Genomic DNA, 13,745 nt, shown 5'->3' with positions numbered 1-13,745 from the left:
TGTGTGTGTGTGTGTGTGTGTGTGTGTGTGTGTGTGTGTGTGTGTGTGTGTGTGTGTGTGTGTTTGTGTAAAATCAATCTCTCTTGTGTTGTGTCACTGCGTTATCCTCTGTTGGATATGTGCTTGTGTTTATGCAAGGATATGAGAGAGAAAGAGGGAAAATAGGTGGAACAATAAATGGCCCACAACATACTTTGAGCTCCATAAATAACTGGATATTCACATCTGTCTTTCATTGGAGGGAATGAGGTGTTAGTGTGCAGTCATAACCGTTTCTAGAGCAGAATGTTGTTCTCTGACCCGTTCATGTGTATCCAGTCAGGCATCGTCAAATTTACAGCTGTTTAAATGACTTCAAAAGGTCAACATCTAGTTCTTCCTTCAAAATACCCCACCACATGTATTTCAGACAGGAAGAGAAGGATAGGAAAGAAAATAACAAATGAGGTCTCTTAAAATGTGAAGTGTAGAATTGGTGTGTCAGCAAACAGAAATACAAAAATAATGCTTCCAGAACACCGCTGTCTGCCATTGGTCTAGAAAACAGATAGCCCCGCTTCAAACTCATGCCATTGGTTAAGCCAGTGTTGCTATGGCTATGCAAAAGCTGTTTTAAAAAAGTAGGCAACTTAATTACACAGCCTCCTAAGGTACATCATTTTGCCCAAATACCAGAATCCATTGCAGTCACCTTAGTAAATCCTACAGCCGATAAATATTTTGATTGAAATTTTGATGTTAAATAACAAAAACAACATGCAAACACCAAACCCTATTGGAATCGGTTGTGAATTGTGAGTATCCTTCCAGAATACTGCTTTAAGGTGTGGCAAAAAAGTTAAATTTCTGTTAGTCAATGCAACAAATCCACGTGAGCAGCTTGAACAACTTTAAAATGTTTCATCCTCACCAGATTAGGTGGATTACTGTTGAAATTACTAGAATTTGCTCATGAGAACTCACCTGACAATGGTAAACGTGAAGGTGTCTTAAGAAAGCTGCTGTCTGTATAGACAAGGACCCTGTATGCCAGCCTTTAGTCTCATTTATTTTTATTTTCAAGACAAAATCAATACTTAAATGAAACTCGGAACACCATAAAGTCTCCTGAGTTCTGAAAGAGCAACCTCTAAGAGATAAAATGTTCCACTGTGTGTGCTGAAGGATGTGAAACAGGACTGTGCATACAAAAGCTGGGTAAAGATTTTTTGCACTGCGTCTTTCATCTCTGGTCAGTCAATTGCCTTGTCCATTAGTCTTCAACCATTCCAGTATATCTGTGTGTTTGTGTGAGTGAGAGTATTTACCTTTTTTGTCTGTGTTGATCCCAGGTCAATTAGCTGCTCATTTCCAGGTGTTTATCTGCATGTGTTTCAGTTTCTGAGGTGCGTTTTAATCCAGACTGAGGTGTTTATCCCTTGTCAAGGTAGAGGAGCGTCCGTGTGTGCTTATGAGTTTATCCTGTGTCCATGCGCACACTTCAAACATGAGGATTTAACTTGAGTCAGACTCTCAATTCTACTCGTATCTGGGATATGCACTTGGATATGCTCTTCCCTTGTTAAAATGTTCCTGCTATGAAACATTTTGGCCTTGGGGCCTACCAGCAATTTCACATTTCCACTGATGGCATTTTAAGATTCTCACCATATTCTTCCACCTTTGACTCTTTCCAGCTGTTTTTCCCTCTATTTTCCAGGATCCTGCTGTTTTTATCTTCCTCTCACCTTATATTCCTGCTCCTTTTCATCCACCTGCCATGTTCATGTGCTCATTTTCCCCTTTAACACCTTCTCATCTCACTCTCTCTCATTATGTCAGTCTGTTTATTCCTTATTCCAGATGTGCACCTTGTTTGTGTTCTCCTCCAAATTGCTCTGATTGTTGTTTTCATGCACTCGCCTCGTCAGTTGTTTGTTCCATTCGTCTTTCAGTGTCGAAATCCAGTGAGCTGCCAGTTCTGAGGCCTTTGTGTCTCACAGCAAAACAACGTCTCAAGCACAGAGAAAAACGGGATGATGGAAAGGAGGGATGACTGAATGTGGAAGATGAGTATGGAATGAGGAAGGAAGAACAAAACAATTAATTTCAAGATATACAGAGATACTGAAACTGATACCCAGAAGATGGGACTTATTTGAACATTTGTTTGTTAAATGAGTTATAGTTCATTGTTGTCACAGGTATTTGTTCTAAATTTCCAGGGTAGAAATACAAATATTAACAAATGAGGCAATTGTTGATTGAACACAGATAAGAACACATAACAATAAAATAAATATAGAAATACAAATAAATATGATATATTTAATCAAGATATATTTCATTAAATTAAAATGGTAAATAAATACAAATTATACATAATTAAAAATATATATATTTAAATAAATATGATTTTGAAGATCTCTTGGTATCATGCCATTCTGAGATCTATTCTGATGCGAATATCAGATTACTGGGGTCTTTCGCAGGAGGAAAAATCTGAGAAGCAGGAGACCTCAGCTCCATTTGCTTTTAACTTGCCATCAAGGAGAAATGATTGAGATATTAACAAGATCTCATTTGGGATTTTTCCTTCCTATCCAGTGGACAGAGATAATATTTAAATACATGCTTCTTCTGATGTCATCGAGGACTGCCACTGAAATGCACGGAGTCCAGTACTAAATGGGCCAACTGTCCATTGGGCTAAATGATTAGGACCCTAGTAGCCCCCCCATCACAGGGCTCAGGACATCCCCCTCCCAGCCCTGGACACCATCCCTGATGTCATCTCTCCATTTTGCACTTCTAAAAAAATTCCTCTAGACTGCATCTCTCCTCTTGTTTAGTCATCTCTGTCTCTCACTGTTTTCCATGTTTTCTCAACTCGTCTGATTGCAAAAAACATTGATCCCTCTTGGAAATGTCACTAAAGTGTTTTCTTGTAATTTTGTCTCTCACCTTCTCTCTCTCTGCTCCATCTCTATCACACACACACACACATCTCTAGTTATTTTTGTGTCCTCTTCAGCTTGTCATTCATCTTGAGCGTGTCGTGTGTGTGGGTGTGTGTGTGTGTGTGTGTGTGTGTGTGTGTGTGCGTGCGTGTGTGTGTGCTCGTCAAGAGAATCATTGAATGTTTTTTAATCTGGGGGTGTGGTGACAGTGACAGACTGTGACTACTAGTTAATGTGCGTGCGTGCGTGCGTGCGTGCGTGCGTGCGTGCGTGCGTGCGTGCGTGCGTGTGTGTGTGTGTGAGAGAGAGAGGAGTTAAGCAGCTGTCTTATATGGTATCAGGCATGTCCCCATGCAGACTGACAAGCTTTCAACTAAGCATCATCTCTCTGTCTCATCATCCCTTTCTCTTGTTTTTATATGCCTTATCAGAAATGTATTGTTCCTCTTTACTCTCATTATCCATTTTGAAATCCATCATTGAAATGACACACACATACACACGCAAACGCGTCCCCACAAACCTGCTTTTCCAGCATTTCCAGTCGAGTAGTCCTGCAGGAAACGGCGATCCGACTCCTGGCTTCCTCAAAAGCGAAACAAGACCCTCTTTCTCTCTCTTTCGGACTCCAGTCCTCTTCCCTCCCTCTCTTGATCTCTCTCTCTCTCCGTCTAACACTCCCTCGTTCTCACCAGCTGTGTGCCACTGAATCTCTTCAGAGGACAAACTCCTCTTTTTTCATCCCTCTTTCTTTCTCTCCTGCCACAGCTGATTGAAATTTAAGTCATTTTTAATCCTGTCGGTCAGGTATCCGGGGAACAACAGAACAGAAAAAGAAAAATTAGAGCGAACGTGAGAGGAAAAATGATAGATCTTTTGTACTGCTAGATATTTTTAGCAGTGCCCCTGCATACTTCTCTCATTTGCTTCTACTGTAGTTCAGATTTTCTCGGGTTTCTACTCATTTTTTTCTTCTTTCACAAGCAGCTGAGATGTTTGCGCGAGCGACTAAGGAGCGAGTGTTGACTACACACACTGATACTGGAGAGAGAGAGTGAGGGAGGGGGCTAAAAAACAGAGAGAGAGAGAAAGCGAGAGAGAGAGATGGACAGCCTCCAGCAGTATTGGCTGAGTGTGATGGTTGGGGTAGCGAGGGAGCGATATAGGAAGAGATGATAGAGAAGCAGAAGGAAGAGCTAAGTATGGAGAAATGGATGGAAGAGAGTGATATGGAGAGGAAGGAGATAAAGATGTACATCAAACGCAGAGAGGATTGATATAGCCTTTACTGCTACCTGATGTTAATAAAATATTTTCACTCCCAAACACTCTTATAATGTTTAACATTGTTTATACATGACATATACAACAAGACATAATGTAATATTAATGCTAATATTGCAACTCATTTTGTGTTTGAATGTATGTGGCTGTTTTATATGCATACATACATACTATATGTGTTTGTTTTGCCTACATTGTAAATATCTAAATGTCCCTGGAAAAGATCAAATCACCTGAAAATCATGTGCATAAAATGGTCCCCATGAGGAAATCAGCTTAATACACTAAATTAGGTCATTTTGTAATTCCTGTTTCTGTGACGGTTCGATTTAGAAGATAGGAAATATCATTAACTCCGTTTAAAAATAATAGCAGTCAATGGAAGTCTCCATCATGAAAACAAACATATGTGATATTTGTATATCTGAGAATTAGAAGGAAACAGAGGGAGAAGAATGTGTGTGTGTGTGTGTGTGTGTGTGTGTGTGATTTATCTAGCTTTACGATCACTGGGAACCTCTCTCCATCTCTGCCTGCTATATTTGTCTTGTCTTATTAGTTATTATTGGAATAGATGAGTTATGAACAGCCTTCGAATTTACCCAGTTAAAGGCAAACACTCACCGAGTAATGAGAGAGAGAAAGAGAGGGAGAGAATATGTAATGGTGTTATCTTAAGAGAGAGTTTTATATTTTCATTGGTATCATTTTTCATTTTAAAAAACATTTCACAATATCTGTTGGCTGGTTTATTTCCATAATGATATTGAAAATGGTGGCCACGTTCTAGCAAGCACAAACCAATACCGCACAACACTCAAACACATTTACACACACATGCCACTAAAAACAGACTCACACGTCAACAACACATCAACACTCCAGACTAATAATAAATATACAACATCCATGCAACCATCCCAGGAAAGCAGCTTGTGCAGGTATGCATAATGTGTGTTTATTGTGTATGAGGTTTCTTAGAAATGAAGACTATTCAGATGTGACGCACCTCATTTGTTCAGTTGATTAGAGAATGCAGTGGAGTGTAACACTACTGAAAACCAGCACTCCTTCCACATCTTTGTCCTCATTGTTACACTTGTTTTTCTTATATAGATATATAGTGGGCAGGTGGATTAATCTGACAATATTTAGATTACATGATATTGTCTGCATTAGCCAATAAACTGTGTCTAATGAACAGAAGAGTTACTTCAACATATTTTGTGTCTGAAGTAATTTCATTAAAGCTGCAGTATAAAAGATTATATGGTTAAAAATTAACAAAAAAAAATCAATTATTGAGGAAGTACATAAAAAATTAGTGTTCAGAACTCGCCTTGTGCCTACTTGCCTTACCCTGATTCACAATGGTAAGCTTATAATAATAATTTTTCAAGCTGTCAGTCTGATTTTATGGGAAATGTCAATTTTACATCATTCATCTTCGATTAGCTATGTCCTTAATATACAACCATAAATAAAGAGAATTGCTTCAGTGTCCCCGTAATTCAAAAGGCTTATAATATAATTCAGAATGAGTTTTTTTGAAAATCTAAAAATGCAGAAAGTTTCCTGTGAGGGGTAGGTTTAGGGGTAGGGTTGGTGTAGGGCAATAGAAAATACGGTTTGTATAGTATAAAAACCATTACGCCTATGGAGAGTCCCCATAAACCATAAAAACAAACCTGTGTGAGTGTGTGTGTGTGTGTGTGTGTGTGTCTGTGTCTGTGTCTGTGTCTGTGTGTGTGCAATGCAAGGTGTGCTAATTCTGACATCTTGTATCCATAACTATTAGAGCAACATTATTAACACAATGAATCGTTCAAAAAGACAACCAAGTCAAAACAACAGTGTAGGAAATGTACCTGTTTAAAAGCATTAGATGGCTTTAAAATGAAAAGGCAGAGATGAGTGTACACAATTAAACATCCAGTAACAACCAAAATCAATAAAATAATATAATAATAAAACAAAATCCCTAATATCAGCTAATGACTGATATGGTATTGCTATATGGTGCATCCCTAACGATGTCTTCATCTACTGCAAAGACATTTATGCATTTGTAAAAGTGGCTTAATTAAGTGTCCTAATAATGTTGGAGCGGCTGTATTGGGTTTTGTATTAAGCCATTGAAAAACCCATATTATTCAGCTAATATTTATTTTCACACTATGCAGAAGGGCCTCCACCCCCACCCTACTGAACGCATCTGAGTCTGTCTGTGTGAGAGAGCAATGTGTGTGTTTTGTGTTCTTCTATATTTAGTTCCTCCCCCATCCTCGCACACGTTTAGTCATAGCACATTTACACTAGGGCTGTCAAAATGGCTGAAAAACTAAAATCGAATTTTGTACTTAAATATTATCAAAATTTGAATTATATTCTAATTTAAAATGCATAATTTTAGTTATGGTGAAGAATAGCTTTTGGCTTCTCCTCTGAGGCCACAAGAGGGTGCATTGAGCAAAATATTACTAATGCACGTTTATTCAAAGCATAAGATAACGACTATCTGTGAAAAAAAGTGCATAATGTTTAAAATAATGTTTATAAACCAATTATAATTAATTAAGTTGCTTAAACAACTATAAACAAAACAGCATCATGTATGTATGCATAGTTTAATACAAAGGGCGGAAAGCCAATCGCACAAAGTACATTTTTCATTTAAAAACATGAGATGCAGTGGGATGGGGAAAAAACCCACCATAAAGTCTCGATATATGTTTTTTCCAAAGTTAAACTGGCATTAATTTTACATGGCTTTCTAAACATGCGGCTCCTTTGTGCGAGATGCGAGTGCAACGGTGATAGATGACCCTCTAGAAAATGTGCGAAATATGTGTTCTGTGTGAACGGCTTGGTTTCAGTTTTGATGTAAACAAGATCTTCTCCGCATTGATGTTCTCTTTTTCCGCAATATTGTTAATGAACAACACAGCAGCTCCGCATCTAGTGGCTTCACTATTTTTTCATGGGAGCTGCACTGATAGGGCAAAGTCAATCGGAGAACCACTTTTACTGCGACGTATCAAAAGTTACATCCAGTCATAAATAGCATCCAGTCACAAACAGTCTTTTTATCAATCTGTCATACCTGATATGCAATGCAATACAAAAGGGGCTATCATTCTTTATCATTTACCAGTCAAATTTGTAACTGAGACCAGATGATTTCAAAAAAAGTAGGATTACCTTAATGCTGGAAAAACCTTGTTATTTAATTTTTTTATACTAGCCCATCATGTATCTAACCATCCAAGTGCACATTCGGCGTTAAGAGCTGTTAAGATTAAATCTGGCAACTCCGCAGTGAGTCAGGAGTGTCATGGACGTAGGACAGAGCAAGTGTAAATATAATTTTTAGTCTATATTTCCATCTGGTAATGCCGCTGTTTTAGGTATTTTTTTTTTTATATAAATTATTTGTAATAGAGCAGACACTGTCTGACCGTGTCTACACCGAACGCGACAGTTGTCGTGCCGCGCCCCGCTGCGCTAAAAGTCTGTCTACACTTGATGCGACAAAGCAACAGTTGCAAATCATCTGAACGTAGTGTCAGTACAGTTCGTCATAAATAGAACGAGGCATCAGTTTACTGATGGGGATCACGTCGCATCGCGCCGCATTCAGTGTAGACAACATCACTGGGTTCTATTGTCTTTTGTCGGATCGCGCCACTCGCGTCCGGTGTAGACATGTTGTGAGTTTTTTTAATGGGTTATGCTATAGCCCTGCTTGTTTTGAATGTTTTTATGAAATATCTGTATTGACTGCATGATCATATCATCGTATTATTTAATGCCATGCGAGCCACAAAGTAAAGCTTGGCGAACCACGCAATGAGTAACTGGGATAGGTTAACAAGAACATTATGTAATGCCAGGCCAGCAGAGGGAGCCCTCGCCCGAGTCTGACGGACTCTCCCACTCCCCCCTCCCAAATACACACACACAGTCACTTTAATCAGTCTAAATAAGCTCTTTTTGCACTACAAATCATTATATCTGCACTGTTGTTTACTTCACTGGTTTGCACTCTATCTGCCGTGTGCTGCTTTATATATATATATTTTTTTTATATATTTTTTTTTACATTTTACCTTATTTGTATAGTTGTAATTTATATTTAATCTGTATATCTGTATTTATGTTCTACTGTTAGTGTTATCTGTATGCACAAAGGGTCTGAGAGTAACGCAATTTCAATTCTCTGTGTGTATGTGCTGTACATGTGGAAGAATTGACAATAAAGCAGACTTGACTTGACTTGACTTGACTTCTGATTATTGGATTTTCCCTCTGTTTTGGCTGCCGATTGGACTGATTGACTGTGTTTAGACTACTGCCTTTTTCTGACACTGATCCTGGATTTCCCTCTAAATAAACTTCTGCATATGGATTCTCACTCGGCTTCAGCCTCCTCGTTACACATTATAATGTAACGACACTTACATCGTCATCGCATCTCGTGCGCCACTGATAAGGCTGCCTCCTTAACGCACACCTAAAATTCGAATGCAACGTTTTTGCATTCGAATGTGGATTTTTATTTTAAATTCGACAAATATTCGAAATTCAAATTTTTTTTCACAGCCCTAATTCACACCATTGCCATAACAAATATGAATCAAAAATGAAGACAGTTAATCACAGAGACAGTGCCATGCTTACCATCAAACTCTTGCTTGTTTTGTCTCGTGCACACAAACTCTGTTCAGCACCACGGACAGCGCATTGCAGAAATGCAGCGTTTGCTTTGCACTGAAAGTTTGTGGCATTGGCTAATGTTGTTGTCTGCTTACCATCTCTGTTAATATGCTTTTGCAGTTTAGTCGAAAGAGAGAGAGAGACAGATGGATGGATGGAACGATGGATTACTTGACAGGCCTCTATTCATGCACTAATGGCTTCACACATTCAGGAAGAATGTGTATGTGTGTTTTGGTTGTGCATATTTTTTTTTCAAGAATCATGTTTGTTTTTGAACAGATGTCAATTACGCTGACAGGACTATACTTTGCTTTGTCACACCCCCCTAGACAGACAAATAAAGGCCTTTCATTAAACTGTCTCAGACCTTTATTCTGCATAGAATTGAGCGAATTCATGGTAATTTGTTTATTTGTTTGTATGTGTGTGATGTTCTTTGTGCAAATAAACAGATTGTGGACAGTCACAGACCTGTTTGAAATAGGCACATTTTGCCCCAGAGCTGTTTGAAAGTTTGAAGTGCTTAACAAATATTCAGTTTATCTAACATTTAGTGTGAGAGAGAGAGAGAGAGAGAGAGTTTGTATAAGATGGGGTCAGATCTGTCTTTGATGTTGCTCAATTTGTTATTTTTCTCTCTAATATCAGTTGGTTTTTGGCTTTGGTTCCTCAACACAGAACAGATGGACAGCTGGAAATAATGGACTTCAGCAAGTTGTGAGACATCTCTAGAATTTCTTAATTCTCTGGAGATTATAACATGTGCTCAAGTTTTCTTTCTAATTATTAGAATATATCTTTAATTGCATACACTTACATACATATGCACAGGCTCCATCATAAAAAAAAGTAATCCATATGAATTGAGTGGTTTAATCCAATCTTCTGAAGAGACATGTTTGCTTTCTGTGATGATTTTTTTCCCTCACATATAAACACTGATCAGTGCACATATATCAAAACATTAAATACGGAAGCTCATGCATGTTCAAACATTTGGAAGAACCAATGAGGTTGTTTTCAATAGTGTTGCGTTTTCGTGTTTACCATATTTGATGAGCTCTGTGTGCAGTATCTGCATTAGTCAATGTTTAGTGCTCAGTTGGTTTTTATGCATTTTAATTGAGTTAAACTGAACAGAACTGAATGGCAGTGAATCAGTTATCTGGAATAATAAGTCAAATTGATTCAAACTGAACTGAACTCAGCTGAGTTGAATCAAACAAAATGTAACCAATGCTCAGGAATAAAGAGTTGAACCATACTGAATTGAATAAAAACTGATAAGAATAAGCTGAATTGAGTCAAACCGAAATTACGGAATCAAAGACCAGGAATAATAAGTTAATTCAATCAAGGGTAATGAGGCGAACTGAGTCATGTTGAACCAAACTGTATGATCAGAAATAATCAGTTGAATCAAACTTAATTCAGGTGAATGTACTGGAATAAAATCAAGGAGCAAAAATAATGAAGACCAAGAAGCATAGAGAAATGAGAGGCTTCTCTATCAAAAGACGGAAATTATTAAACAAAAAAACAATTTGAGAGAAATAGAGAGATAAGACCGCTGTGAAAGCTGATCTGTTAAATGAGGCCAAAAAAGCAAAGACAGAGGCTAAATTTGACCCTGCAGGGCTTGACAGGAGTGAACGACAGCCAAATTAGAGCAAGAATAACATGAAAAGAAAGACATTTTTTTGCTTTATCTCAACCAAACTATTCTCTTCTGCAACATACATGTACAGGACCAGTAAAACTGATTTTCTGATTTCTTCTCTCATCCAGGACTTTTCGGATCTTTCCTTAGCACTTCATCTGTGTTCTCTCAAACTGTTATTTTCATAACTGTTCATCACTCATCACATTAGATCCAAGCAGCAGAGGAATAGGAGGGAAAACTGCATTAAATCCTCCATTAACTCCTCAGCTTCCATTGGAATCCTCTTGAGAAATCCCCTATTTTCTCTCTAGTTTTGCTTAGTAATTGGGTTTTGATCCCTTTGTAGAACACAGTGTGTGACGTATGTGAGTTTAGGGCATCCCTGTGTGTGTTTGCAGGAATACTGGCAACATAGTAGAGACAAATTGTCAGTCAGTGTAGTCAGCTCTGAAAGGGATTTAATTCAGATCTAACATCATTGCTCTTTTTACCACAAGATCTTTTTTTATATTCTTACTTTGACATCATCTTCTGTCTCTCCTGTAGTCCCTTTACACTCTCTAGATCTCTTTCTGTACTGTATGTCACATAAAAATACACACAAACCCCCATCTCTTTTCTGCACTTGCTTTGCACTTGTTTCTTTCTGTCATACGACACATTCCTGTCTCATGCCCCATTGCGTACGCTAAAACAGTGTTTATTGGTGCAGTGAGCAGTATGCACTGCTGTTTTGATAGCTGCAGTCTAGGGGCCTATTCCAGTGCAGGAGCTCTGTTATGGCCTGAACTGCAGCTGTCTGAAACGCTAATGCATTTATAGACACCATCAGCAAAGAACCGAGTGCTTTCAGACAATACAGATTACAATGCAAACTTCCCACGGCCTATGAGAGTACTAAACAATGCTGCCAATGAAGTGGACAATTATGGACCCCGGTTGATCTTGATGCTTTGTTCTTCGTTATAGCATCACAATAATGTGTTGCTTTGTATCTGTTTGTTTATTTGTTTTCATAAATGGTGTTTGTTAAGGAAAATATAATGATTTATATATTTATATATCATTTATATATTGAGATACTTAGGATTAGATGGATAAAATAATAAAACAGGATAAAAAAATCATGGAGGACCACTGTCCTGGAAATCTAACCAAAGTCTTCAGGATTACTTGGATTACAGGCATATGTATTTGATTAGGGATGAAACTAAACTCTACAGGACCAGAATTGCCCATCCCTGCTCTAAAGCCACTCAGCACAACTTAGTGACTATATAGCAACACACTAGCAACCACATAACCACATTGTAAAACCACTCAGAACAACTTAATGACTGTATAGAAACACCATAGCAACTGCATAATTGCACTCAGAACATCTTAGCAACATAGCAATTGCCAGTTTTGCAAATGCAAGGACTACTCACATTTTTCCTCGGATAATTAATATTTGGAATTTACAATAACTTGGTCTATTTCCTAATGCCATACAAATATTGAATGATTGCATGTGTTGTGACCTGTCAGTTGATTATCTAAATATCTCTCTCTTTCTTTCAGACTAATATCCCCTTCCTGCAGAATGTATTGAGCAATAGCCAGTTCCTGTACGCCACAGTTGACACCCAGTTTATTGATGAGAACCAAGAACTTTTCAACCTCAAACCTACACAGAACAGAGCCCAGAAACTCCTGCACTATCTGGGTCAGTGTGTGTGTGTGTGTGTGTGTGTGTGTGTGTGTGTGTGTGCGTGTGTGCGTGTGCATTCATCATTGTTTCGCACCTGTGATAGCCTAAAAAGTATGTGAGTGCATTTGTTTAAACATCTGCTGTTTTTCTCCACAGGTCACATAATGGTAAATGGACCCATGACTCCTATTCCAGTGAAAGCCAAATCCTCATCTGTTGATCCAGTTGTTCCTTCTGTTTCTCTGGGTATGACACACACACACACACACATACTATTTTGAAACTCTAGGTTACAAATGATTCTTTATAGTTCAAAATTTGCTTGTTTCTGTAAATGTTGCACTGTATCTAAATAGGTCAACTCTTAAAAAAATGTAGTTGAAGGGAAAATTTTGTCACCATTTAGTTACCCTAAATTTGTTCCATTAAACACCATGAAGGAAAAGTTTTAAAGAATGTTCCGGTCCAACTAATCTCATGAGAAAATGTAACTATTTTAAGAGTTGCTGATTTGATATTAATTCATGCTATCTGATTCGTACAAAAACAAAACAAAAAAATACACATGAAGGTCCAAACCAAAAACCTCAGTGGGACGTAAGCAGATTGTACAACAACATACAAATGAGATCGTGCAAATTCATAAGTATCCGTAACCAATTCTGCAAAACGTAGAACAGTTACAAATTGTCATTAGAGTGAGTGTGTTGCCTGCGCATGTTTTTACATTGCATTTACAATGCATGAAGAGTGGAGATTTTAAAGGGGTCATCGGATGCGACATGCACTTTTCCTGATGGTATAATGATGTGGGAGAAAACGCTGCAGGGCAGGAAGTACATGAATATTCTTATAAGTAAGATTTCAGATACATGTCCTTAAAAAAAAAACACGAGTTTCCATCACTTTGTTCCCTACAGATCCACTTTATCTCAGCAGATTAGAGAACACAATTTTAAATGTCAGATAAAGTCATATGCATAAAATGATTGACTGCAATATGCAAACATACACAGGCATTATAATAATCTGCTAGTGAAAGCAGAAGGGAAACATACGTCTTAAAATGTATTAAGTAGATTCTAATGGTAGCTGCAAAATTATTTAAATATAACAATTCTAAAATACTTTTTTTGTGTCATTTATTATTAAAGGGGTCATCGGATTCTACATGCACTTTTACAAGTTGTTTGAACTGAAATGTGTGTTGGCAGTGTGTGTACACAACCACCCTATAATGAAAAAAGATCCACCCAGTGTTTTTTTATTTTTATCTCATTAAATCATTTCCCCTTTCTCAAATCGAGCTGATCTCAGATGGCGTCACACAGACAGGCCACTCCCACGATAGTTTGATTGACAGTAGCGTTTCAGCACAGACTGGACTGGCGTCTTACCTCAGACCCGCCCTGAGTGAGCTGTCATCAGTCCGCCATTGTTTCACCGC

The 13,745-nt window shown here is 38.0% G+C and overlaps 2 protein-coding genes across 2 annotated transcripts in view; one reads left to right on the top strand and one right to left on the bottom strand.

Annotated features, from left to right (window-relative positions):
- LOC107661089 (leucine-rich repeat and fibronectin type-III domain-containing protein 4-like) overlaps positions 1 to 4,002 on the bottom strand; it is a 28,655-nt gene extending 24,653 nt beyond the window's left edge. Inside the window, exons 1-2 of the mRNA XM_016450540.1 lie at positions 3,463 to 4,002; positions 1,308 to 2,035 (exon numbers count right to left, since the gene is read on the bottom strand). The gene's annotated coding sequence lies outside the window, so the exon portion shown is untranslated. The remainder of the gene's footprint in view (positions 1 to 1,307; positions 2,036 to 3,462) is intronic.
- Positions 1 to 13,745, top strand: part of LOC107661088 (pyruvate carboxylase, mitochondrial-like) — a 215,660-nt gene that overhangs the window by 150,067 nt on the left and 51,848 nt on the right. Inside the window, exons 10-11 of the mRNA XM_016450539.1 lie at positions 12,169 to 12,313; positions 12,455 to 12,544. Coding sequence (XP_016306025.1) covers positions 12,169 to 12,313; positions 12,455 to 12,544 — 235 coding nt within the window. The remainder of the gene's footprint in view (positions 1 to 12,168; positions 12,314 to 12,454; positions 12,545 to 13,745) is intronic.

Source organism: Sinocyclocheilus anshuiensis, unplaced genomic scaffold, assembly GCF_001515605.1.
Source record: "Sinocyclocheilus anshuiensis isolate Anshui unplaced genomic scaffold, SAMN03320099.WGS_v1.1 scaffold2015, whole genome shotgun sequence".
Taxonomy (NCBI): Eukaryota; Metazoa; Chordata; class Actinopteri; order Cypriniformes; family Cyprinidae; genus Sinocyclocheilus; species Sinocyclocheilus anshuiensis.
The sequence above is the reverse complement of the archived record's forward strand: the minus strand, read 5'-3'. Positions and strand labels throughout refer to the sequence as shown.